Source organism: Apostichopus japonicus, chromosome 8 (genome assembly GCF_037975245.1).
Source record: "Apostichopus japonicus isolate 1M-3 chromosome 8, ASM3797524v1, whole genome shotgun sequence".
In the NCBI taxonomy this organism is placed as follows: domain Eukaryota; kingdom Metazoa; phylum Echinodermata; class Holothuroidea; order Aspidochirotida; family Stichopodidae; genus Apostichopus; species Apostichopus japonicus.
In genome coordinates this window covers 8,778,580-8,803,514 of record NC_092568.1, presented here as the reverse complement: position 1 = coordinate 8,803,514, position 24,935 = coordinate 8,778,580, and the positions used below count along the sequence as shown (strand labels likewise).

The following is a 24,935-nucleotide window of genomic DNA, read 5'->3' as shown; positions in this document are numbered from 1 at the left end:
CTAAAGGTCACAAATAGGTGGATTACCAGAGCATTGTTTGGCTCTTGTCACATGTCAATTGTCTTCCTTTGGCAAACCCAGTTTTTCTTTCATTTTTCATGCGGTGCTTCATATAAATGATTCCTTACTGTTCTAACAGGATGTTTTTATTGAAATCATATGCTATGTTCATATCTGCAATTATTTGTGTACATTACAAAGTTAATATAGCAGAGTAATATATTACAGTAATGACTAATTGCAATAATTCCAGTTCACTTTTGCTTTTAATCATTTTAATTTCATGCAGATGATGTAAGAGTTGGAATTCATCACATTTTGTATGTAATATGTTTAGATATTTTTTATGCACATGACTAGGAAGCGTTCTTTGCAGTCAGCTTTTATACAGTACTGTGCAATATTAATATTTTATTATATACACAATGTTGAAAAGTAGTATCTCTTTTACATTTCTGCAAAATCAGGTCAAAATGTGCCTGACGTATAGTCATCCTGTACTGTTATTCACTTTGCTTTTTGTTAATATCGGGGACACAATTTTTGTCATCCCCACATACCCGAACAACCTCTTTAAAAAAAATTAGAAAAACAGTATTGAGTGCCTTTTTTTAATATCAGGGACACAAATTTGGTCATCCCCACATACCCAAACCACCTCTATAAAAAAAATAAAAAAACAGTATTGAGTACCAATGGTATTTGTGAAGCGGTTCGTTTCAAACCGTCTCAGTCACAGAGATAATGAGCATATTAATCAACTGTTCTTCATTAGGCGTGAGACCAGATAGAGTCCGAGGGGGCAGACAGAAATACAGGAGAAGACCCGAAGAGACAGACTTTGCACCATCTTCATCTGCCAGAAGAGCAAAGTATCGGAGAGGTTCGTGATTAGTCGTCCAAAATTAACTGTGTATTACTTCCAGTCAGTGTAACGATATATGTCATACCTATGGTTTAGATATTCCTATGTAGTTTTCATGCAACTTGAGCACTAAAGCTTCTTTCACTGCGGCGCGTGATAGAATTTCTTTGTCAGCCACTGGGATTGGGTTGGATCAGACAATATATATATATGCAAGTGTTTATCTGAGGCTGTCTTTCATATCTATGGGAACATACCATTCACTATTTTTAGCTCTCTTTTTCAGAGTTGTGGTAATGTTTGGGTTTTTTGGGGGGTTATTTTTAATATTTTTTTTCTATGGAGTAGAGATAAGGGTATATGGGATATGGAGTGATTTATGATGGGATGGAAAGGGCTTAGGATGGAATGGGATTGATATTTATATATACAGTATATGTATACTAGTAATATATATATATATACTACCAGTGTTCCACTATTCTCAACTAGTCCCTTACCATTTGCTTTGGAACTACTGCTCTCACTTTACCATGTATATTGTGACCTGATGACATTTAGCCGTTGACCTCTGACGGTCACAGGTCACCTGTAGACAATTTAAGTCACCTACAGTCCATCTCAGGCCTCATACTATCATCGGATGTGTCTAGTTGTGTATTCTAAAAGGTTTTCAAGATCCCTGTGTGGTTGTCAGCAACCATCAATTAAAGTCAGTAGTCAAGAGTGCAATAGAACTTTGTGAAGAGACAGGTAAGTTCATCACTCTTAAAATATCCAAAACGAGTCAGGTTTTGGAATTACCTTTGCCATTATTGTCGTGAAAAAAGGTATGGCGAAGAATGTCATCTTCACCTCAGAAATGATTTTAAAATCTTCCAAATTACCTTCCCATTCACACCCTTTTTAACAAATCAAATAATTTGCCACGTCATGCCCTATCTCTACTGCACAGGTGTACACATGCCATGGATCGATGTGTTACAAAGGTTACTCTAGGTGTGCCTATTCACATGATCTTTAATACCTCAATGCACTTATATCAAAACCAGTCGATGATTTATCATCGCTGCTTATCAGAGAAAAACTTAACTTTGTATCCAGCTGATATATGCTACTGTTGTAATCTGAATAGCTTTGAGATGACTGATAAAACTTGAAGGCACTGTATGATGTAGTCTCACTTCAAAATATTTACAGTTGCTTAATTAAGCAAACAGTTCTTTTTGTCTGTGTAGTTCATTGCTTGTCAGTCAATTAAGTTTGCGATAAAATTAAGTATTCCAAAGATAAACGATATTTTAAACTAGCCGCCAGCTTGTTACATTTGCAGCTCCATTAACCCCCTTGCCATTACATGTCTTTGGATGGACAGTATTTTATTTTAAACATGCTGTATTAATGTAAACAACTTATTATTTTGTCTTAAATTGTGGAAACAATAGATATAAATTATGTTTTCAAAACAAACATGAACTTCTTCAGATTTGACCGACCGCACAAATCATATAAGGTGTACCAAGCCTAGTCTAATTTGCATGTTGAATCAGGGCTGAAGTTTAACTGCTGCTAATTGTTATAACTACTAACCAAGTGAATACACCAGCTTTATGGATGTGAAGAATTAGTTCAGAGTGCTTATTCATGACATTGCAGTTGTGAGTCGAAGGACAAGTAAATCTATTGGAAGACTATGTTTGAGTTTTCAATTCAGATATTGTCTCTTCAATGCCCGGATCGGATGAAAAAACCACTGGCAGTGCATGCCAATAACAATTAAAAAATCACCGTTACCGAAGGTAGTGACTGCCGTTTCCCTTTCATGAAGTTGCCCTAGCTGCCCTCATACCAAGTTTAATTGTTATATTCCAGTATCAAACTGAATTATGGCTGAACCAACCTTGTTAGTGCGAGACCACAGCGATGACTGAGAAAATGCTATAAAAAGCAAGTTTGAAGAAGAAGAAATTGATACGTTCCTGGTTTTTCTGTCATTTCTGAATGTGTTTTTCTATTATTTTGGGGAAAATGCCTCTGTGCCCTTTGTAAGTTTGAAACTTGCCTTGGTGCCCATTTTAAAGCTGAAAAGACTGGTGTGTGGTACTCTGCCATTCTTATGAAAATCCATGGCAATTTTTTAACCTGCCCTTAAAGCATTCGCTTCTCCTCCCAATCCTTAGTTTGTGCAATTGAATGCATTTGATTACTTTTGATGTATATGTATAACTTACTCTTTTTTTTCGTCATTCTGTTTTCTTTCAGCTCTAGAGCTGATGAAGTTACTTTTAAAGATTGAACCGCCCGTCAGTGACATGAGTCCTCTAGATCCTAGTCTAAGGGATCGGGATATGGAGTTCAGAACTATGAAGATTATCACCGATCTCGGTGACAAAGCCTTGGTTAATGTCGTCCACTGGGCCAAGCAGGTCCCAGGTAGGTTTCCACAGTCACTGTAAAAAACAAGGGTCCAGGCATGAAAACTTGAAAATAAAAAAAATAAAAACAGATGTAAGACCAAGCAGAGTGGTTTGAGAACTTGTAATTGAACATCAAAAATAAATATCATCAGAGTATTAATTGCATCAAAGATTACATTTAAAAACAGTAATTCAAATGCTCTAGGAGCAAACCACCACTGGTATCCCGAGAAAGGGATATGTAGGCATTCGGTAGACTGAGGCAGCAATGATAAAACATCTACTATGGGTTTTTGATGGTCTGATGTGGCTTAAAGAAATATCAAATATTTCAAGTGAATCCATTTCCTACAGGTGGTGTTATAACTACTTTATTCACTGGACACTCACTTTGCCTGGTCTTGGATGTACAATTTTTGGCCGTAACAGCAGGAAAGAGGGTGACTTTGAGTATTTGCGAAATGTAAAAAAATTGTTTAGTTAAGGTTCCTGATCATGCCATCACACCATCACTATGAACATTGGATTCTAGTCAAATGTTAATGTTGGTGAACCATAAAACTGTAACCAAATGAAAGAAGCATCTAAAAAAGCTGTAAAATGATTTGAACTGTGTAGTACCCCAGTCAGGCTTTTGATTCATACAAACAAACCCTTTGTATCACATATCTACCCTTTGTATCATATATCTACCCTTTGTATCACACATCTACCTGGCATGCCATAGACAATACGAAGAAGAAGATTGTCGCATCACCTCTTCTTTTCGTCGAATAATTAGTTCGACTTGAATTTTCCGACTCCAGTCCAGCATCGTCGTCGTCGAGGATATAGTTTCAATCTCATCTTCTTGAACTTCTCTGTTTGGTTTTCATAATCATGACCTATCTTTCTGCTGGTTTTCTCTGGTTTACAGGTGTAACAGAATTATTTCTCAATGACCAAATGATCCTGCTATAGGAGGGTTGTTTATAGTTTTAATTTCATCTTCTTTGGTTTCTTTGATCATGACCTATCTTTCTGCTGGTTTTCTCTCGTTTACAGGTGTAACAGAATTATCTCTCTATGACCAAATGATCCTGCTATAGGAGGGTTGTTTATAGTTTTAATTTCATCTTCTTTGGTTTCTTTGATCATGACCTATCTTTCTGCTGCTTTTCTCTGGTTTACAGGTGTAACAGAATTATCTCTCAATGACCAAATGATCTTGCTACAGGAGGGTTGGATGGAAATCCTACTGTGGCAGGTCTTGTTCCGTTCACTCAGTCTTACCAATCCGGATCGGATCTTTTTCACCAACGGCCTTAGCATGGACACGGAACAAGCAGAGCGTACGGGTCTGGGGCCCTTGTTCAACAGAGGCCTTCACATCGTCAAGAAAATGAGGGAAGTCGGGATCGACAAGGAGGAGTACACATTACTCAAGGCGGTGGTGCTTACAAACGTCGGTAAGTTGGCTTTTTTCTTTTAATCTTAAAAATCAGTCTAGAGCATCGAACATGGAGACGTGAAGAGTGGACATGAGCAAATTTATGCTAATATTATACTCCATCTTTTTTGTCTTTATCGTTTGTTTCTTGTCTTCTACTTAAATGGTTGTTGACTAAACGACTGTAAGGATGTCCAGATGCAATTATAATGTATACATTCAATCGCCGTTAAATTTTGTTGTCCGTTCATCAAGTAATATCAAGTTCTAAATCTGTTGATTTATAACATCTTTCAGGTAACCCTGAAAACATTGTGTCGTTGTTTGTTTGGGCTTGCAACATGTCTCATTTTGATGTATCAGAAATTGTCTTGGTCGACAGATTTGTGAGAATGTCATTGAAATCGTTATCGAACAGCTAGTGATAGCAGTTTGTATTGAAATATAAATGTTGGGAAGTGCCTTAGTTTGGTCATTAACAAATCAATTAATAATTAATTTGAATTTGAATTACCTGCATTTACAGTATCTGTAAAATTAGAATTTTATACATGACATGGACTGTAATTGTTACAATAGATATAGAGCTCCAGGTCTCATCTCTATGATATACAATCAAGTTAGACAGACATATTGAAACACACCACTGGTATTAAAAGGGTCTAATATGGCTCGCGTGTTGGAGGGCCTGACGTATCGATCCTAGCAGGATCTTTTTGAGGGACAAAATCGGATCCTGCTAGGATCAAAACTTTTACATTTACCTACACAGGCCCTTTGCAATAGTTTAGCAGTTTGCTTACAGTCTTCTCCCCATTCTTGGATATTTGTCTAAAATACTGGCAGTTAGAATAAAAAGAAGGATTTCTCCAGATTTTAATATGTATGGTGCTAGGTAGATAAGATTGTGATAGATTATAATTTTGACCAAAAAATGACTTCTTATTTGACCATTCTAGAAAACTACCTTTTAATATCATATTGAAAATATTTTAATTTTACGGTAAATTTATCACAGAAGGAGGAATGCCAAAATGTATGTGATGCGTCTATCAAGTGTCCCTGCTTTGCCTCCCTTTAATGTCTTGGCTTTCCGGTACTGCATGTGTCCACCTTTTAAACCAATATCTTATCCCAGATGTCATATCCTTAAGCAAATGGTCAAAGCTTCCTTTCACGATTTCTCTTTGAATGCCTCTCTTAGAAGCCTCAAGAATCGAAGAAGCCAACAACTTGAGACATCTGCAGAATAACCTCTACGATGCCTTATACCACCATATCTTTAAGGATTACCCGGGGGACTCGAGGCGAATGTGTCGTCTACTGACCGTCCTGCCTCTTCTCAGGCAGCTAGCCATAGAGTCGGTCGAACACGTGTCGAGATACTCGGAAGAGAGAAGCGTGCCGATCCAACAGCTCTTTAAGGAGATGCTTCAGTGTACCACGCACTCGCAAGCTACCTCATCGCTTTCACAGAATCTCAGCCAGGACTGATCGACCAATCGTCTCTAGGGTCACGTCGGGTCAAAGTTCACCCCCCTCCGAGGTGACGGATCCAGGAGCCAGCTGTAACGTCGTCCAGAGAGGTAATTTTGGGAAGGAAAGGTTGGTAAATGTGGAGAAGAACAAAAGAAGAGAAAGGTTCTTTCTCTGAAGAAAGCAACTCTGGAAAGATTTCCCTTTTGGCATCAACCAGATTACCAAGAAGTTATCACTAACCATCAGCTGACATGTGTTGTAATGGTAAGATAAATAGATTTTGTGGGAGATTTTATGTACAACCTGCGTTACCAGAGCTTTTCCATTTTGACCTTCATTTGGTCATGAATGAAGGCACACAGACGACTCTTCCATTGTTCTGTAATTTACAAACAGTAGTGTGTACAATGTTTGAAATTGTACTTACTTCAGAGAAAGAAGAAACACACACACACATACCTATGATCAGGTTACAAGGTCAAAAAACAATCAAAACAATGATAAATTGCCAGGAATGAAATCTGGTTTACAGTCCACAATATCGCTTTCTTAGCTATGTGATTTGTTAACAAGGATATCGCCCATGGTGACAGTGGCTTATTGACCTTTCAACTTTTATTGTATACATATGGTGAGTCTGCATAAACATTATTTACTTAACATGATACAAGTGGTTTATTTTGACTCAGTGGTAAAATTGAAGATTGAGGTAAACAGATTTATTATGCTTTTCAAGTTTAGTGGTTTTCACCATATGTACCATAAATCATTTGGTGTATAATATCTAATAAATTACTAGATAATATCTGACTGTCTGACCGATAACAACCATTCTTTGGATATTATCAATATCTGCTGGTTATCTAATAATCAGTTTGTAGTAGTGGCTATAAATATTCATTAGTTAGCCAGTACCCGGTAAAAGTTGTTCTCGATAACCGGTAGTGCTCGCTATTGATAATCACTGGCTGTCAATCATTGGCAGTGCTGGCTGTCAGTCATCTAGAACTATGCTGGTTAACAAAACTCATTAGTAATAGCTTTCAATAATCAGTATTACTTGCTATCATAATCGGTAGTATTAGCTTATCAAAATCTGTACTGAACGATCATCTAAGTTAATCAGTAGCATTGGCTGTTTAATAATCAGTACTACCGATCATCTAAATAATCAGTAGCACTTATTGAATAATCAGTATATTAATCATCTAAATAATCAGTGTTGGCTATTGAATAATCAGTATACTGATGATCTCAATAATTGGTAGGAGTGGCTATTCCAAACACTCAAGTGATGATCTAAATTGTCAGTAGTATTGGCTAGTTAATAATCAGTTGATACTGATCTTCTAAATAATCAGTAGTGTTGGCTATGGAATAATGAGTGTACTGATGATCTCAATAATTAGTATTGTTGGCTATTGAATTATCAGTATACTAATCTTCTAAATAATCAGTGTTGGCTATTGAATAATCAATATACTGATGATATCAATAATTGGTAGGATTGGCTATTAAAATCACTCATACTGATGATCTTAATAATCAGTAGTAATGGCTATGAAAAAAACAGTACACCTTGTCATCTAAATAATCAGTAGTGTTGGCTATTGAATAATCAATACACTGATGATCTCAATAATTGGTAGTGTTGGCTATTCCAAACACTCAATTGATGATCTTAATATTCAGTAGTAATGGCTATCACAAAATCAATACACCTTGTCATCTAAATAATCAGTAGTGTTGGCCATGGAATATTGAGGGTACTGATGATCTCAATTATTGGTAGTGTTGGCTACTCCACACACATTATCAGTAGTATTGGCTATTGAATTATCAGTATACTAATCTTCTAAATAATCAGTAGTGTTGGCTATGGAATAATGAGTGTACTGGTGATCTCAATAATTCTTAGGATTGGCTATTAAAATCACTCATACTGATGATCTTAACATTCAGTAGTAATGGCTATCACAAAATCAGTACACCTTGTCATCTAAATAATCAGTAGTGTTGGCTATTGAATAATCAGTATACTGATCTTATAAATAATCAGTAGTGTTGCTATGGAATAATGAGTGTACTGATGATCTCAATAATTAGTAGTGTTGGCTATTGCATAATGAGTATTGAATGTTAGAAAATTTATGGTTTTCTTTTAGTGTCAGTATGATAGACTAGCAGGGATGAAGTCTGGGGGAGGGGAGTTGGTGAGGTATTGGTGGTGGGTGGGGGATGATAGTGTAAAGACCAAGTCTTATGGGGACACCACACACCTTAAACAGCTCTCTGTACATATTATTATGAAGATGATATGTTGTATTCATTACAAATGCAAACAGAAATATATGAATATATATATGTAGATTAATATTTTACAAAGTAAACTGTTTAAACCAAAATTAATAAGTGGGAAAAAGAGGAAAAACAATGCTCTTTGAAAGTGAACTTTAACAGGGTGTATAGAAATCTTCTACTATAAAAATCCGTGAACCGAAATACGATGATCAAAAGAGTTTTAAAAGCTTTAATATGAACAAAATATGTTACCGTAGCAGGGCTTTGTTTTCATGGTTGACCACTTGTTACTTATTAACATAAAAAGTTTGAATTGATGCTAAAAATTCAACTTATATAGACCTAGTGTACATTATTTTGTTCATACTTATTAAAGCATTAGTCTCTTTCAGCGCCTTTCATTATTTTATTAAAAAATATAATTTTGACAAATGAAAGGTTTATATACAGTGTTTATTATGAAAACTTACAAAATATTCAGAGAAAAAAATGGAAAAAAAAAAAAAACCAAATGTTAATATTGCGTTAATCTGTTTGCCATAGGGTGTAAAACTTACTAAAACTACACATATTGTGTGACCATTTTTTCCTTTCTTTCCTTTTTTCCCTCTATTTCCCTGACATTTGCAGAGAAGTGAATATATTTTAATACACCTGCATTATGATTATGGTATGAATTTTAATTGACTTTGTTTACATAGAATTTGTTATAAGAGAAGAAAAGGGCAGTTGATGAAATAATTGTAATATAATTTATTGAGAATATCTTGTTGCTATTGAGAAATCTATACAGGGTTGAGTAATACTTCCAAGGATTTTATTACTGGTCTAGAATTAGGTAAGGATAGAGTTGCACTATACATGTTCAATCACTTTTTCAATCTATTTGTAATATGATTTTCTTTTATTGTTTTTGACCAATCCCGGGTAATTTTATGATATTTCAATCAAAATTCTAAATCATCTCCTGTAGTATCTTAACGACAAGATCATTGTTCTCCATTTAACGCTGCGTTGTACTTTGTCGATATGCTGTTAACACAGGGGCCCTCCCTCCCTCCAAATATCTGTCAGGCCCCCCAAATTTTATTAGAAAATAGGTCATGCCTGTTCCCCTAGAAAAACATTGGGCACCCCCCTAAAACCAGATGTATAACATTGCCCCTGCGTTAACGAGGTCATGTAATGTTCACCGATAGTTAGATACCTCTTAATCTAAAATTAAGAAAGTTAGGTTGCCACTACCACCAATGGGACCCTCCAGCATTTCAATAGAGGGCGCTGTCCTATAATGTTTTGTGGTAGTAGTGTTTATAGATTGCTGTACCAACACCAGTATGATCAACATAAATGGCGATGTGATGGTTATTGCCATCAAATTATGAGGCTAAGTGCCAACTGATTACACCATCTTGAAAGAGAGAGAGAGAGAGAGAAACTGCATGATCACGTTTGAGCAGAGCAATAAATACATATTTTATGTGAGTTCCAAAAGTGTTGAATTTTGGGGTAAGTAGGTGCAGACTTTTAAAGTGATAGCTATGAAATACAACCTGCTGCTTTCAACTGTGATCAATGTCTTGTGAACAATTCTGTTGCTCCATCTCTGACGAAGGATGTTGTCACAAAATGGTCTGTTTCTTAATAATAATAATAATAACTAAGATTTATAATGCGCTAATTATAAACAAAATAGTTGTCAAAAGCGCCATACATATAAATATGAATAGAAAGAAAAGCAAAAATAATAATGCAACAATGAAATATCATTACAAATCAAATTGAAAAATGTTTAGCATTAGAGGTAGGTTTTTAGTTTAGATTTGAAAAGTGATTTATTAGGTATACATTTTAAATGGTTTGGGAGGGAATTCCACAATTTGGGACCAGAAACTGAAAAAGCACGGTTGGCATAAAGTAACCCCTTTGGTCCTAGGTTCAAGGAGGGAATAATTTTTGACATTCAATGTGTCATGATAGAAGCTCATGTAGTATATGCAGAAGCTGTGCATGTGCATGGTACGGGTGGTACTTTCCCACACGAGGTTCTGTGGTGAAAGGATTCTTTGTACATAAGACCATTACACATCTTAATTAAATTAACATATATTAATAGCAAACTAACACTCAGCATTGTAAAAAGAATAGAAACAAAAAAGAAAAGTAGCATTGAAAAACTAACTTTGGTTTTTTTTTCTTCACATTCAAAAGTGAAATTATGAATGTGGTTTTGGTCAGTTTTATTATCACTGCCCTTGTTACAAAACAGTCAGTCATAATCAGTTGCTTTCCTAATGCAGTTTCAACATTTCCTTGTTTTAAGTCGATCTTTTCCCAGTTTAAAGATCTAGAAAATGCACTGTGCTTTATTTTTATCAATTTATTCGGAGGTGTGGGAGGAAGTTGGAACCGGGGGGGGGGGGGGGGGGGGGTAGTGGGGTGGTACACAAGGGCGTAGGAACCGGGGGGGCTGGGGGCCCCCCAGTGAAAAATATGGTGGGGCAGAAGTATCATTCCGCCCCCCGCTTCGCAAGTCAGAAAACCCCTTTTTCATTTCCAAATGAGAAAAAAAATCTCATTTGGAGCACCAAATTGCATCTAAGGCCAGGTGAAAGTGCAAAATTATTTACAAAATGGAGTGGGTGTTTGAAGTGCAGTGCTATATTGCACCAAATTGCATCTAAAGCCACCTAGAAATGCAAAAAATTTCCAAAGGGGAGGGGGACACCTCCCCTTAGACCCCTCCCCCAGGCCGGCCATCAGTCTTCAGCCCCCTCACTCAAAAGTAACTTCCTACGCCACTGGTGGTACACATTTGCTATACATGATTTGATTGTTGAGTAAAACCTTTTGAATTATTCTTGTACAATGGGGGATTTGAGGATGTTGTGTACTTTATACGGTGATTGTTCACTTCCACAGTGAATGGTGACTAATGACATTTGTGAAATGTACAGATATGAGCTTTGTTTTAAATCTTTTCAAACAACATGCATTTTTTTTTGCCAGTCGATGTAGATGTGGGAAAGGTTTTTAATGTGAAGCAGGGATATTTTATGAAGAGTACGTCATGTCAGATTCTAGTATGAGAGATATTTGATACACAGTGAAATAAATAAACTAACTTTGCAAAAGTTGATGCTTTCTTCTTTTCTGTATATATAAGAGATACGCAGTAAGAGACACGCAGTAATATTATGTTCTTTAATCTAGGTCATAAGTATTGGCCCCATAATTTAGCTTGGTTTCAATGATGATTGTAACCTTTGCATTCATGATGGTGTATGTATGCTTGTGTGTGCGTTTGTGACGCCCAGCTTGTAAACACGATATCTGAAGAAGGGAAGGTCTGACCAATTTTCATATAAGTTGTGTAGAAGTACCACATTGAGAACAAGAAGCCTATTGTTTTTGTGCAGGTCAAAGGTAACTTAGGGTCACCAGGGGTTAAATTGTGAAAACTTTGTAAACACAAAATCTCAAGAAGGTAAGCTTTAGCAGATCACATATTCAATATGTATATGAACCACATTGAGTACAAGAAGCCTATCATTTTTGGTGGAGGTCAAATGTCATTTGGGGTCAAAATTTGAAAACACAATATTTCACGAAAGCTTGGGCAGACCTCATATTTGCTGTGTAGAAGTACCACATTGAGTTCAAGAAGCATATTATTTTGGTGGAGGTCATTTGGGTCGTCAGAGGTCAAATTGTGAAAACCTTGTAAACATGATATCTCAAGAAGGTGAGCTTAGGTAGATCTCGTATTTAATATTATATGAACCACATTGAGTGCAAGAAGCCTATAGTTTTGGTGTAGGTCAAAGGTCATTTGGGGTCATGAGATGTCAAATTGTGAAAAACCTTGTAAAGATATTATTGCAAGAAGGGTACCTTTATTTTGTCAAGTAACAGTCTGTAGAAAAGAACTTTGGGGAATTCCTTTCTTTGAAATGGTATTCTCAAAGGGTAAAGAGAGTGACATCATAGAGGTTTGTTGGAAAACAATCAAATACTGGAACTTGTGATCCGGAATGCAAAGAGGATTCATTTTCTCAGACGTTTTCAGGTGATTTTGCAGTTTGCTTCTTCAAATCAATGTCACACGTTTCAGTGTCCATAGATAGCTCAGCGAATCAACGAACAAACATGAGTAGTCTGTTCCGAGTTCGATTCCAACTGACAGTTTAAGAACCAAATTATTTTTCATTAACTGACAATTTCGTCGGTCGAATCTTTAAAAGTACTGATATTGAAGTTAATTTTCCAGCAGTCGTGTTGATTAGCGCGACGGTGTAAGCGAAAGACCTTGCACAGCTAATCGAGTAATCCGTGTTAGGGTTCGAGACAGGTCGGAGGGGATAATACCACGGCTGTAGGTAGTCAGGGCGTATCCAGGATTTTCTAACCCGGGGGGCGCGAATGACTATCTAAGCGGAGCGCCACCATCGGTTGGCGCGCAGCGTACAAGAAAACTGATTTCTGGTTTTGACACCCCCCCCCCCCCAGATCACCGGAAATGGCACGTCTCGGGCTTGAAAATGACCAACTAGATGTTCACTTTTGCCTGAGTAAACCAAGTATTTTTCCCAATATTTTGTTTTTCCATCCATAACCTTTTTGAAGATTGTCACCAGTCACACATCATGTTCGACCTCATCGCATCTTCTGTGGATCATTGCTTTTGTAGATGATTCTACGTCGCGGCCCTCAATACCCGTCAGCCCCACTTTTCAAAGTTTTAAGCCCATTATTCGTTCAGAATTTGAAAATTCACACTTCTCGTGAAATAAATTCACTTCAAAACATACCCATAATGTTGCACACAATTTCTGGACAGCTTATACAGAAAACCTCTTTCAACCCCTAACAGACCGGTCAAATTGCACGAGAAGAGGGAAGAATGTTTAGGAATGTTGGTCAGGGGAATTTCGAAAATTCAGACAAAGTTAATTTACTGGTGCATGGGCGCAGATCAGTCTTGGATAATGGTGGGGACGCGTGTCTGTTGTCTGATGCTATCTAAGCGGAGCGCGATCATGGGTTTGCGCGTAGCGTACAAGAAATGTTTGGCAAATATACCTCCAATATCACCGGAAATAACACTTCCCAGACCCAATGATGCTCCCAAACCTCCTTAAGATTTAAATCTCATGGCTTACAAATTTAGTTTGGGGAAATGCATGGGCATCTGCAGAAAAAATCAGGGGACTAATAATCCAAGTAGACTTTTGTATATGATGGGTCTGGTTTCGTAACTCATCGGGAAGCGATTAGAGGGGTGGGCGTATAGGGTTGTGGGGCGCACGTTTTCATACAGGTGGGAACAATCTCAAGAAGTGATGTGTGCGTCCGCCCCCACGCCCCACCCCCTGCCGGCAATGATACACCTTTGGATCCACTACATGATATTCACAGGAAATGTGCTCAATTCTCAAATCGCATGCGGAATTTTTTATTTTATTTTTAGATTCATTGTATGAGTTACAACGGTACTAGGGGTGGGGTAACAATTAGCATTCAGTTCGCGTTGTATAACATTTTTTTATCTCTGGATGACAGTGTTGCATCGAAGGACATATGTCAAGTGCAGTTCGCATATAGATCCTGGGCTAATACCGAAATGCGTCATGTTCCCCGACGACTCGGTCGAGTTCAAGACCAGCCACAGTTGGTTTCATAGCACAATTTTACAATTGTTTAAGGCGTCCATACACACACGCGCGTCATGATATACTATATATAGTATATATATATATATATATATATATATATATATATATATATATATATATATATATATATATATATATATATATATATATATATATATATATATATATGTATATATATATATATATTTATATATATATATATACATTAGTGAGAGAGGAAAAATGGAACCGTCAAAAATGGAGTTGTCGGTGTAAGGTGTAGGTTGAGGCGCACGCCCCTTCCGAAATCCTCGATCCCTCACTGGCTACCCTGTGTATATAATAGGGATCAGCGCTGTAATTATGTCACTCTTCCTCTTTCTCTTCCCGGTGTCTTGGCGTTTTTCTTCTGTTCCCTCCTTTTTCTCCCTTTTCTCTTTCTTCTTTTTCTTTTCCCTTCCTTCCTCTCCTTCCTCCTCTTCCCCCCCCCCCTCTCTTTCCCTTTTTTCTTCTCTCTTTTTTTCTCTCCTCTTTTTCCTACCCGGGGGGCGCGCGCCCCCAACATCCCCCTGGATACGCGCCTGGGTATGGTGTTTTTTGTGGCCTAGGATCCCGCGCCATGTCTCCCTGGTTGTCGTAAACGAACCCGGGAGGATGCGTGGAGGGTCGGTTGGTCAGAGGTCGAACAAAAGCGTCCTATGTGGCGTGCGTGAATCTTTGCCAATGGCCAGAGCTGCATGAGGGTCGAAACACTTTTTGCGACCGATATGCGTGCAGCCCATGTCCACTGAACATACATGACCCCAACGTGGAACTATTCTCCTATAAAAACGCACCTAGAAAACTCATAAGATCCATCTAAATAATTAAAACATTGTTTAGATAAGGTTTAATAAAAAATAGCGCCACTTTCCAAGTTTTTCAAGTAATATAGAATGACATCATTATGACGCTAATTTGAAGGGTCATTGTAAAAAAAACTTAGAATTTAATTTTTATTGGATATTGATATTGTTTTTGATGGATATCTCAGCAACCAAATACTGAAACATTAATGACCAAAACCAGTGGCGGCGGAACCGGGGGGCTTGGGGGGGGGGGCTCAGCCCCCCCCCCAATGAAAAAGTTGAGGGGGCAAATGCATGATAAGCCCCCCCAGTATTTACCAAGGCTCCGAAACGCCCATTTTTCAATGCATACTTGTCGATCTGTCCGATGCACACGTATACTATATAGGTGTAATAATTTTACTAAATGCTGGGGGACTCTCGCCCCCAGTGGCGTAGGAAGGTACTTTTGAGTGGGGGGGGGCTGAAGACTGATGGCCGGCCTGGGGGAGGGGTCTAAGGGGAGGGGGTGTCCCCCTCCCCTTTGGAATTTTTTGCATTTCCAGGTAGCCTCAGATGCAATTTGGTGCAATATAGCACACTTCAACACCCACTCCATTTTGTAAACTTAATTTTGTATTTTCACCAGGCCTTAGATGCAATTTGGTGCTCCAAATGAGATTTTTTTTCTCATTTGGAAATGAAAAAGGGGTTTTCTGACTTGCGAAGCGGGGGGGGGGCGGAATGATACTTCCGCCCCTCCACATTTTTCACTGGGGGGGCTTGCGCCCCCCCAGCCCCCCCCCCCCGGTTCCTACGCCCTTGCTCGGCCCGTCCCCTGGCTATAGACCACATTGATTGTCTGTATCATGCCTCATCGAATATTAGTGTTTTAAATAAGAGTGTAATAAGCTAAACGCTACACTCATCAAAATTTGCGTTTACACTACGAGTACACGCAAGGCGTGGAACATGGCTCTATGTTTAAACGCAATCAATTATTAAACGAACAAAAACACAATATTAGCATTTCACCTGTACTGTATAGGGTACATGCATTCGTGAAAGTTCTTGGTTCATAGAAATTTATTGGCAACTGCATATGGTTTTGGAATTACCCATTTGTTGACATTAAGAAATGCTTTCTGTTTTTTCTTATGACATTTATTTAATTATTGCATTTATGGGCAAGTAGTAATTTACTACACTCAAAAACGTCTTTGCGAGTACACTACGAGTAATAGCTACTCTCTTAAAACACCATCGAATATACAAATTACAATGTTTTTACAGATTTTTACGTGCAATCTGAGAAATTGCAGGCTTGGGACCCATATTTTAGGGCTAGGTATTCGCAGCATAAAACACTCGGGAAGTGCCGTTTCCGGCCATCTGGGGGTTTGAAAAACCCAAAATTTTCTTGTACGCTCCGGGCCAACCGATGGTGGCGCTCCGCTTAGATAGTCTCCACACATTAACCCCCCAATAATTTTCCCGTTCCGCCGCGCCTGACCAAAGCCACAGGCCCAGGAGAGGAAGCTCACATGGAGAAAGTTTTGTTTTGAAATTGACTATTTTTAAAATCCGACACGCAATCGCTACTATCACTTTTGGCCTATTTGTCAGAGATAAATATCATGAACAACGTCCTAATTGAACAGCAAAGAAAAATCGTACACCATTTAGGAGGTATCACAGATGTAAGTGTTCCTTCACACACACACACACTCTGAGGTTGGAGACTTGATCAAGTCTAAATATGACATCATCGATCATTATGCCTGATTTCTTCTGTTTTCATTTATTAAGTTACTCATTACAATGATAATATTTTTTAATGGCAATGGGTTTTCAAATGCTGTATGGAAAATATTGCCCTTAACATGACCTCATGATAGTATTGGTTTCAATGCCAACACGTACTCACCATGGAAATATGAAAAGTACATAGCAAAGAGGAAGTAAATGGTCTCAGATCCTAGTCACTGGCGCTATGACTTCGCATAAACGACAGCTCCAGACACGAATTTTAATCGAGGAAATCTCCCAAGCGGAGAAAGATTTTCCTAGGTTTTTTTTTGGAGAATGGGTGGGAGGGAGGGGATGGGTGGGGTGGGGTGGAAGAAGTCGTTTAATCATAATAATCTCTGTCGTAATGGTGAAGAGGATGATTGGGATTGTGTGTCCTTAAGGAAAATTGCTTCAATCTCAAGTTCTTAAAGCTGATGGTTGTTTTTCGTTAAATCTGTCGATCAAACATACTCTTGGTAATTTTCTTTTCTATCTATATATCTACACTATAATATCGCCAAGAATCGCATAAATTGGACGACAATTAGCGGGGACTCAAGCAAAAGGCCACTCTACTGTTCATACATGAGGCACGGGTGCAATACAAACCACCCCCACCCCCATCTCCCGATCCCACGTCCATGAAGTCAATTGCTGATCGAGGTCGAGACTCAATCGTACGATCATTACGAAGGTATTGGTGTGCGAGCTGGCTGTTGATACACCCGGTCGCCCTCCCTTTTCTCTTAGTATTTGTTCTCTCTGACAATTGGTTTTTGCTTTCGTGGAGGCTTGTCACCCTTTCACATCAAGTTACCGTTGATCCACTGCGACACTATATGGGCTCTGACGTCTTCTGATGCACCTCTCACGTCCTCGCCTAGGTTTTTCACCTTTGACCTGCTACCTTTGACCATATCACGGTAAATGTCATGGCATCACTACATATCTCATGCTCAAACAGTTGCGTGCGTAAGAGGGGTCGGGCTCCCTGGGTAGTTATTAGCACAATCTTGCGTTTAGACCTAATTAAAGACCAAACTCATGGTCTAAATAAACATCAGAATGCACCATTTGACCTTAAGTGAACTTTAAAGTTGTCTTCTGAGCACCCCAAGACCCCCTACACGAGAGTTGTATTTAACGAACCTGCAACTACACCCTTCGTCCCTGTGCAAGTCCCTGTGCTCAAGCACACACTCACCCACGTTTGAAGTCCCTAGTTTGTTTACACAAACACACCCTAACGCACACCACCTTTCTCCCACACCTCCCCCAACCACTCCCCCAATGGTACGTCAACCTTATCGCCGTGTTGTAGTGCTACACAAAACCGCCTTCACTCTTCATTATTGAACACAAACTCACCATTACAGTTCCGCATGCGATATGAGGTGGGCACAATGTGCCAAGGCTAGAACATGCATGTACTAATCATTTGAAAACATACTATCATCTACCACATAGAACACATACAAATGTGTGCCGAGTTGAACTTCAGGTTAATCTATTTTTGTCTTGAGCACTGCGCGAGAGTTGCAGGTTGACTGCGTAACTTAGCTCTGTATGTAACTGTATAGTACTCCGGGTACTGCATGGAGGAAAATAAAGTACGACCTTGCTAGGTACATGTCGCACTGTGTGAAGGTCATATTCGATTTTGGACTTACCAATGGCTGTCTGAAAATTATACTGGTAATTTTGTTCATGCATGAGCGACTTGGGCCAAGCTGTCCTACAGATGTTTAGGTAAACAAACTTGGAAGATTACGTGTAACAAGCTTAAGTCCAAGTTCATGTATTTCCTATTCAGTAAAAAAACATAGTCAATACCAACCAGCAACGCTAACACAGTAACACTAACAGTAATATCATTGATATGAATGTTAGTATCAATAATATCCTATGTTTACTGCTAGTACTAGTACTAGGCCTAATACCATTGCACCTGGTACGGCTAGCCTAAATACACGAAAAAGTGTTGAAACGTAGTATAGTCATAGGCTTAGCCTAGGCCTATATCGTTTATTCATATTTATTTTAGTAAATCTCTCGGCACATGACCCTATGCGACCCTTAACTGATTCACAAACTTTCAACGGTACCTAGGCCAAGGTCTATATGTAGGCTATCATACATGAAGATGTGTTTTCTTCAGCTTAACACCATAACATAACATATTCAAAATTCTGTTAGGCCTATCCTATTTAAAACTGGCCTACGTAAGGCCTAAAAGTTAGACTAGGTTAGACCTGAAGTTAGCCTACTGGGTCTATTGCCTAGGAAAACTCATCATCTTACATTAGCACCAACTTTTAGTTAGTGGTGACTGCATGTGCACCATGTGCATGTGCACCCTACATGTTGTAGCCTTATGACTTTATGGTATGCTTTAAATTTGTGATAGTAAGGGCATGAATGTTTTTTTAAGTGATAATCGATAGTTTTACCAGACTCTGCCAGAAAGAGAAAGAATTATACTTGTAAAGGTTGGGAATCAAACTACTCAAAGCAAGGGAAAAATTCCCTAACCTTTGCGCATACATTGAAGTTACAGTAAGTGTGTAATTCTTCTAAATAGGTTAAATAATCCGCGAAAGTGTCTCAGTATACAAACTTGATGTCTGGTGTTTATAGTGGCAATTTTGCCCGTTTCTGTTAAGGCTTTGTAGCATAAAGTTGTGGTTGAGAAAGCACTTACAATTTTACTTACGAGCACCGCAACTACTGTACAGTGTGTATCAGTGCAGCTACATACGCAAAGCACAGTACTACGTGAATTTAGGGGACATGCAAAGTTACCGTACACCACCATACATCTTAAGTATTTTTGGCTTAAGCGGAATGTGAGATGTATTTTCGTTCCTTCCCTATGTTACTGACAACAATATTTTCTTTCTGTGAGCTATTTCCATACATATGATTTATATAATTTTCTACTGCTTTAGATCTACTGTTATAAGCTGTACGGATGTCTTTGCTTAAAATCCTGGCATTTTGCCAGCTTCAGGTTGAAGTTGTTATTATTATTGGAGTAGAACGCATAGCCTATCATCTGTTTGTCAAGAAGATACATGCTCACACTTAATGCACTTATATTTGATCTATCCAGTCTGCTTTCTTAATTTATGCAGTTGCTACTGCACAATTTTGACCAATCAGGTCATGCATGCTTGTGTGTGCCTATTTGTGATTTATGTGCATTTGGTCTGGAGTACAGTATAACTTGAAAGTCTGTTATTATTGTAGTCCCAGACTCATCTAGACATACTGTATATTGCTAGGAATCTTGTAATCTAACATAGATCTGTAAATCCTCCTTATCTTCTTGGAGTGTGTACTTATATCAAAAAGGATAAAACAAAACTTGAACCAGTGACCGAACTCTTTCTCCCTATTTAATTACAAGTGTATTTTCCCGCTCAGACTCTGAAATCTTTACGTAAGGTGTCGAAGCTACCTCAACAAGTGAAAATCAGCCTTACATGGACCACTGACAGTTACCACTAATAACTTAGTTAGCCTACAGTACCGGTAGCCTACCACTCATTTTGACAAATCTAAAAAACCATTGTCAAAGAAGATATTACACTACTCGATGCCAATGAGAAATATTTCTGTTATTGTCTGAAAATTCAATCCCTTTGCTTCTTTTCAAATGCTATGTTTTAATCACATGCGATTGAAGCATTTGTTAGACCGAAATTATGATGGTACATACCCAGTGTTGTGAATGGTAGTCTTTGACCTATGTAAGTTTTGCAAAATATTTAGTATATACTGTATTGAGTATTGCTCTCTATGCTAGTGGGAAATTTTTGTTTGGATACTGTACATGGTCCAGTAGTATTAAAGGGTGTTACTAAAACGAATGACAATTGCGTTACACATAACGAATGACAATATGTTGTACACACTAAAAATTTGCGTTGACTAAAACGAATGACAGTGAATGATAGCACAGACATTTGCTTCAACCGGATATCACAGTTCAGACTTCGTGGGTATATTACAGCCACGCAAACCGAGTGGACGCGAAGTGCGTGGCTTACAGAACTAAAAAAGTATGCCGGACAAGATACAAACGCACCTTATAGTAAGCGAAATTGTAAGTCTGATTTTAAAAAGTAAATATAACGTCATTTTCCCGATATTAATTGTTAGAAACTAACAATACTATCTTGAAACGGCTAAAAATTTCAGGAAGAGTCCTTATATTGGACATTTCTATGGAAAAAAAAAGGTTTTTTTTTTAGGGGGGGGGTGCAAAAGGGACTGGAAAAGGAGAAAATTTGCGCCAGTTATGGAGCTACTCTGTTACAGTTGCGTAGGGAAGGGGGGACAAGGGGCGCCCCCCTGGCGGAAAATTTTCCCCAAAAATCGGGGTTAAAATCGCAAAAATCCGAGTTGACATTTTGCGACTGTGACCGGTGTTTTCGGAAATTCTTGAGCAAGATGTTTGACTTGCCCTGTGAGGTTTTGCCCCGTGAACTTTGGGGAATTGATAAAATTTGTTACTGTAAAAAAATTATTGTTATTGTTTTTATCCCCCCCCCTTGCAACCACGTAACATGCAATTTTCCTCAAATCATTTTTGCGCAGAAAACCAATAACCGCATTTACTCCACTCCGTTAATCATTCTATCTCCACTCACCACCGTCCTTCGTTGTTATTCGTTGTCATTCGCTGTCATTCGCGAATGATATCCTGTACTGTATTAATCCTGTACAAAGTCAATTGTCATTCGGTCATCGCTGTCATTCGTTTTAGTTTGTCCTGTGTTAAATAGGGTTCTTTTATATTTTTGCCATTTAATTCCTTGGAACTGTGGGTTTTACTTTAAATTGATGGCGGAAAAAATATGTAGGTACTATGTATAAATAATTTGCCATTGTGTATCTAGTGCAGTTGGCTGAAATGGCAGATAAGAAGATGGTTACACAATTCACAATGGTTCTTGCCATGGCTCAGGAGCATGTAAAATTATGCTTTTTAGTGATCTATGAAAGGGTTTGGTCACTTGTAAACTGTGTAACTCTACAACCTTTCAATCCTCAGTGTGTAATGCCCCATTGAATGAATTACTCCTGAAAATGTGGTTTGCATGATTGAAGAATTTCTGAAAGGTCTACTGACACCTATGAACATCATTATCCCTTTGTTTTCACAACCTTTGTTTCAAGGACACTGAACACAGGTTAGTGGCCTTAGGTGATTATTTTGAAATATTTCATTGTCTTCTCTGAAAAGAGGAACATCTCATTATTTAAATGGTATATAGTGGGCTTGTAATTAGGGGTTACCTTATTAAGGGCTAAAATAAGAAATTTTGATGATGAGCGCATAGTTTGCGCATATTGCATGAGCTTCCCCAGATTTATCGAAAAACTTCAAATGTGTAAATCATTCAGCATATGTTCAGCATATTTTGAATGAGATTATCACACTTTTATTACCCAATTTTACTGAGGAAACGTCTCAAAACACCTGTTTATTCCTTGCAGTGGAGGGAAATGACACATTTTCGCAAGCTACATCGGAAAGACCGAAAGAAAGATACTATTCAAGAGACCTAACACAGGCTAGCCACGAAAGTGAAACTAAGTCCTAGGCCTAAGGGTTGTAAACAGAACAGAGAGATTTGATTGGTGCATGATCTGTTGTTCAGAGTAGTGTTCAACCGATTATGCATAACAGAAAATACCGATTACCGATTATTTTTTTCATAATCGTACCGATTCCGATTCCGATTATTTGAAAATGAGAAAATATCCCGTTTATACGAAATCGGCAATAAAGTTTGACAGAAACAATTATTGTTGTGATTTCCCCTGTTTCCTTTTGCTTCGTTGTTATACAAGGCTCTAAGGTATCATTTTGTATGTACCAAATTACCTCTGGAGTTTCTCGGAAAGAAAAAAAAGTTTTTTTTTTTTAATTTTTTTTATTTCCAAAATACGGAGATATGACATCCTACCTAGTCAGCACTGTGCTAAGCGAATGGCCTAACCACCTCGACGTGAATGTCACCTGTTAATGGCTTGAAATGGGCTAAGAATAGTTACTCTAAATATCCATCTCAAAAAGGATCTCAAACAAACCATCCATCTTCAATCGTTACCAAAGTGTAAATTTTAATGACATATTGCCTTCATTCCGACATTATTTTGTACTTACTTTCAGTATGATACCGTTTATGAACAAATAGAAATGTTACGAACTTGAAGTTAAACATACCTATTCGTTACCTATAAAACTCCATTCAGGTTCAATTAGAATGTGTAAGCTTAGGCCAATCAAACTGAAAAGCAAATTGTACCATCGTAACTTGTTTAAAATTACTCTAAAATGTAATACCAGATTGATGTAAAGAAATAATAACAACTAGAAACTACTCCAATATAAAATATAACATTCCCTCTATAAGACATACTGTATCACTTACATTACCTTCCAAACAAATGCCGATTTCCAGCAAATTGAAAGTTGTACACTAAGCTACGCAATTTTTTTTTTTTTTTGCAAACCAATGGTTAGGCTACATTTCCCATTGACTTAGTGTGGTTGTTAGGCTAACATGTGGTCGAAGATTGCAGTTTCCGTGGATATTTGTAGTTTATATTTGCGACACAACTAGAGCGAATAAACAGATGGCAAGTTTAGATTTCCATGCAGTTGATTTAGTGTGAAGTAAGGCTACTATGTGGTCGGAGATTTGTGAGGATTTTAGGTTATTTTCGCTGCTACTGCAGGCCGTAATTTACCACGGGAAGTTCCCGGTGATTGTGCGCGACCCTCTCGCACTGCTTCAAATTTGATGCGGGATGTGAAAACTGTTTGCGCGATTCGCGCTGCAACTGCAATTCCTAGCTAAATCAAACGCATGTCACAATTAATTTTACACAGACACCTGATATAACGAGGGCGATTTTCTTATATTTCATTTTTCTTTTTCGCACTCGTAATTGTACTTTAGGAGGGCTTTTTAGCACTTGCGAGGGCGAATCACCCGTCGCCCCCGCTTATTTCCTACCCTGTCCAGCAAATTCGTGAATTCGCGAAATTGCTGTTGCTGCTATGCTTGCTGTGCCAAGAAATATGAAGTCAATAACCACGAGGGAAGCAAAATCGGCGACCCTGACAGCCTAATTTGATGAAAGTATACACTGTGAAAGAGGTATAGGGGGTGCATTTTTTAATATTTCGTAGTAAAAGAACAAACCAAAAACATCAGTTGATATTTTCAACTTCCATATGTTTTTGAATAATGATATTTTCACCTTCCATATGTTTTTGAATAATAGGTATGACATAACTGGTATTCCACGTAATTTTTACCGATTCCGATTATGTACCGATTATGCAATATTCGTACCGATTCCGATTCCGATTAGGTTAATCGGTTGAACACTAGTTCAGAGGTTGCAAATTTAGGTTGAAGTTTGTAGAATCTACGGAATCTCGCTAACAAATCTGGCAAATTTTATTCAGCTCAAAAGGTTTAACGACAGATAACTCAATAAAAATAATGATTGTTCATATGAAAATTGCATAGAACAGTGTTATTTTCACTGAGCTTTAAGGGCAGTAAGCTGCAAAGGTTGAAGTTAAAATTTGGCAGACACACATTGAGACTTTAAGTCTAGCCTAGCCTTGGAGTTGTGGTGCAATTGTACCTCACGTCCACATTTGTGTGGCGTGATCATAACACCAAGTATGTTTATGGGGTGAAAGATACATCATAACATGTAATAGTTTGGTGATTGGAATTTCTTTTAATAAGGTTATTATTGGACCATGCAACCAGGCGCGTAGCCAAGGGGGGGGGGGCGAAGGGGGCAGCCGCCCCCCCCTTGAGCATTTTTTAAATATTTTTTTATAATGTTTTGATGATATCGCTAGTATTTTCAAAAGAGAAAATGCTAAGATGCAACTTACAAGGCCTGGGAAGTGCCATTTCCAGCGATCTGGGAGGCATTTTCAGCCAAAATTTTCTTGTACGCTTCGCGCCAACCATGGTGGCGCTACGCTTAGATAGTTTACAATGCCGAATCGACAGTTTCGCCCCTCCCTTGGCAAATTCCTGGCTACGCGCCTGCACGCAACCGCCTAGAATCCTTGCCAAATTTGTATTGTAGAGTGACTCTCTAGTAGTACAGTTTATCTAGATA

The 24,935-nt window shown here is 38.2% G+C and overlaps 2 protein-coding genes across 4 annotated transcripts in view; both read left to right on the top strand.

The window, feature by feature from the left end:
* Nucleotides 1-11,628, top strand: part of LOC139971345 (estrogen-related receptor gamma-like) — a 29,352-nt gene extending 17,724 nt beyond the window's left edge. For both annotated transcript variants that reach the window (XM_071977705.1, XM_071977706.1), the window contains 4 exons: nucleotides 776-883; nucleotides 3,128-3,298; nucleotides 4,455-4,730; nucleotides 5,916-11,628. In XM_071977705.1, the coding sequence (XP_071833806.1) occupies nucleotides 776-883; nucleotides 3,128-3,298; nucleotides 4,455-4,730; nucleotides 5,916-6,205 (845 nt within the window). In that variant the 3' untranslated portion in view covers nucleotides 6,206-11,628. The remainder of the gene's footprint in view (nucleotides 1-775; nucleotides 884-3,127; nucleotides 3,299-4,454; nucleotides 4,731-5,915) is intronic.
* A 6,679-nt stretch (nucleotides 11,629-18,307) lies between these two features.
* LOC139971344 (steroid hormone receptor ERR1-like) overlaps nucleotides 18,308-24,935 on the top strand; it is a 36,692-nt gene continuing 30,064 nt past the window's right edge. Inside the window, exon 1 of one of the 2 annotated variants that reach the window (XM_071977702.1) lies at nucleotides 18,308-18,512. The gene's annotated coding sequence lies outside the window, so the exon portion shown is untranslated. Of the gene's footprint in view, nucleotides 18,513-21,937; nucleotides 21,962-24,935 lie in introns of those variants that run through there. The other variant, XM_071977703.1, reaches the window with a different exon arrangement.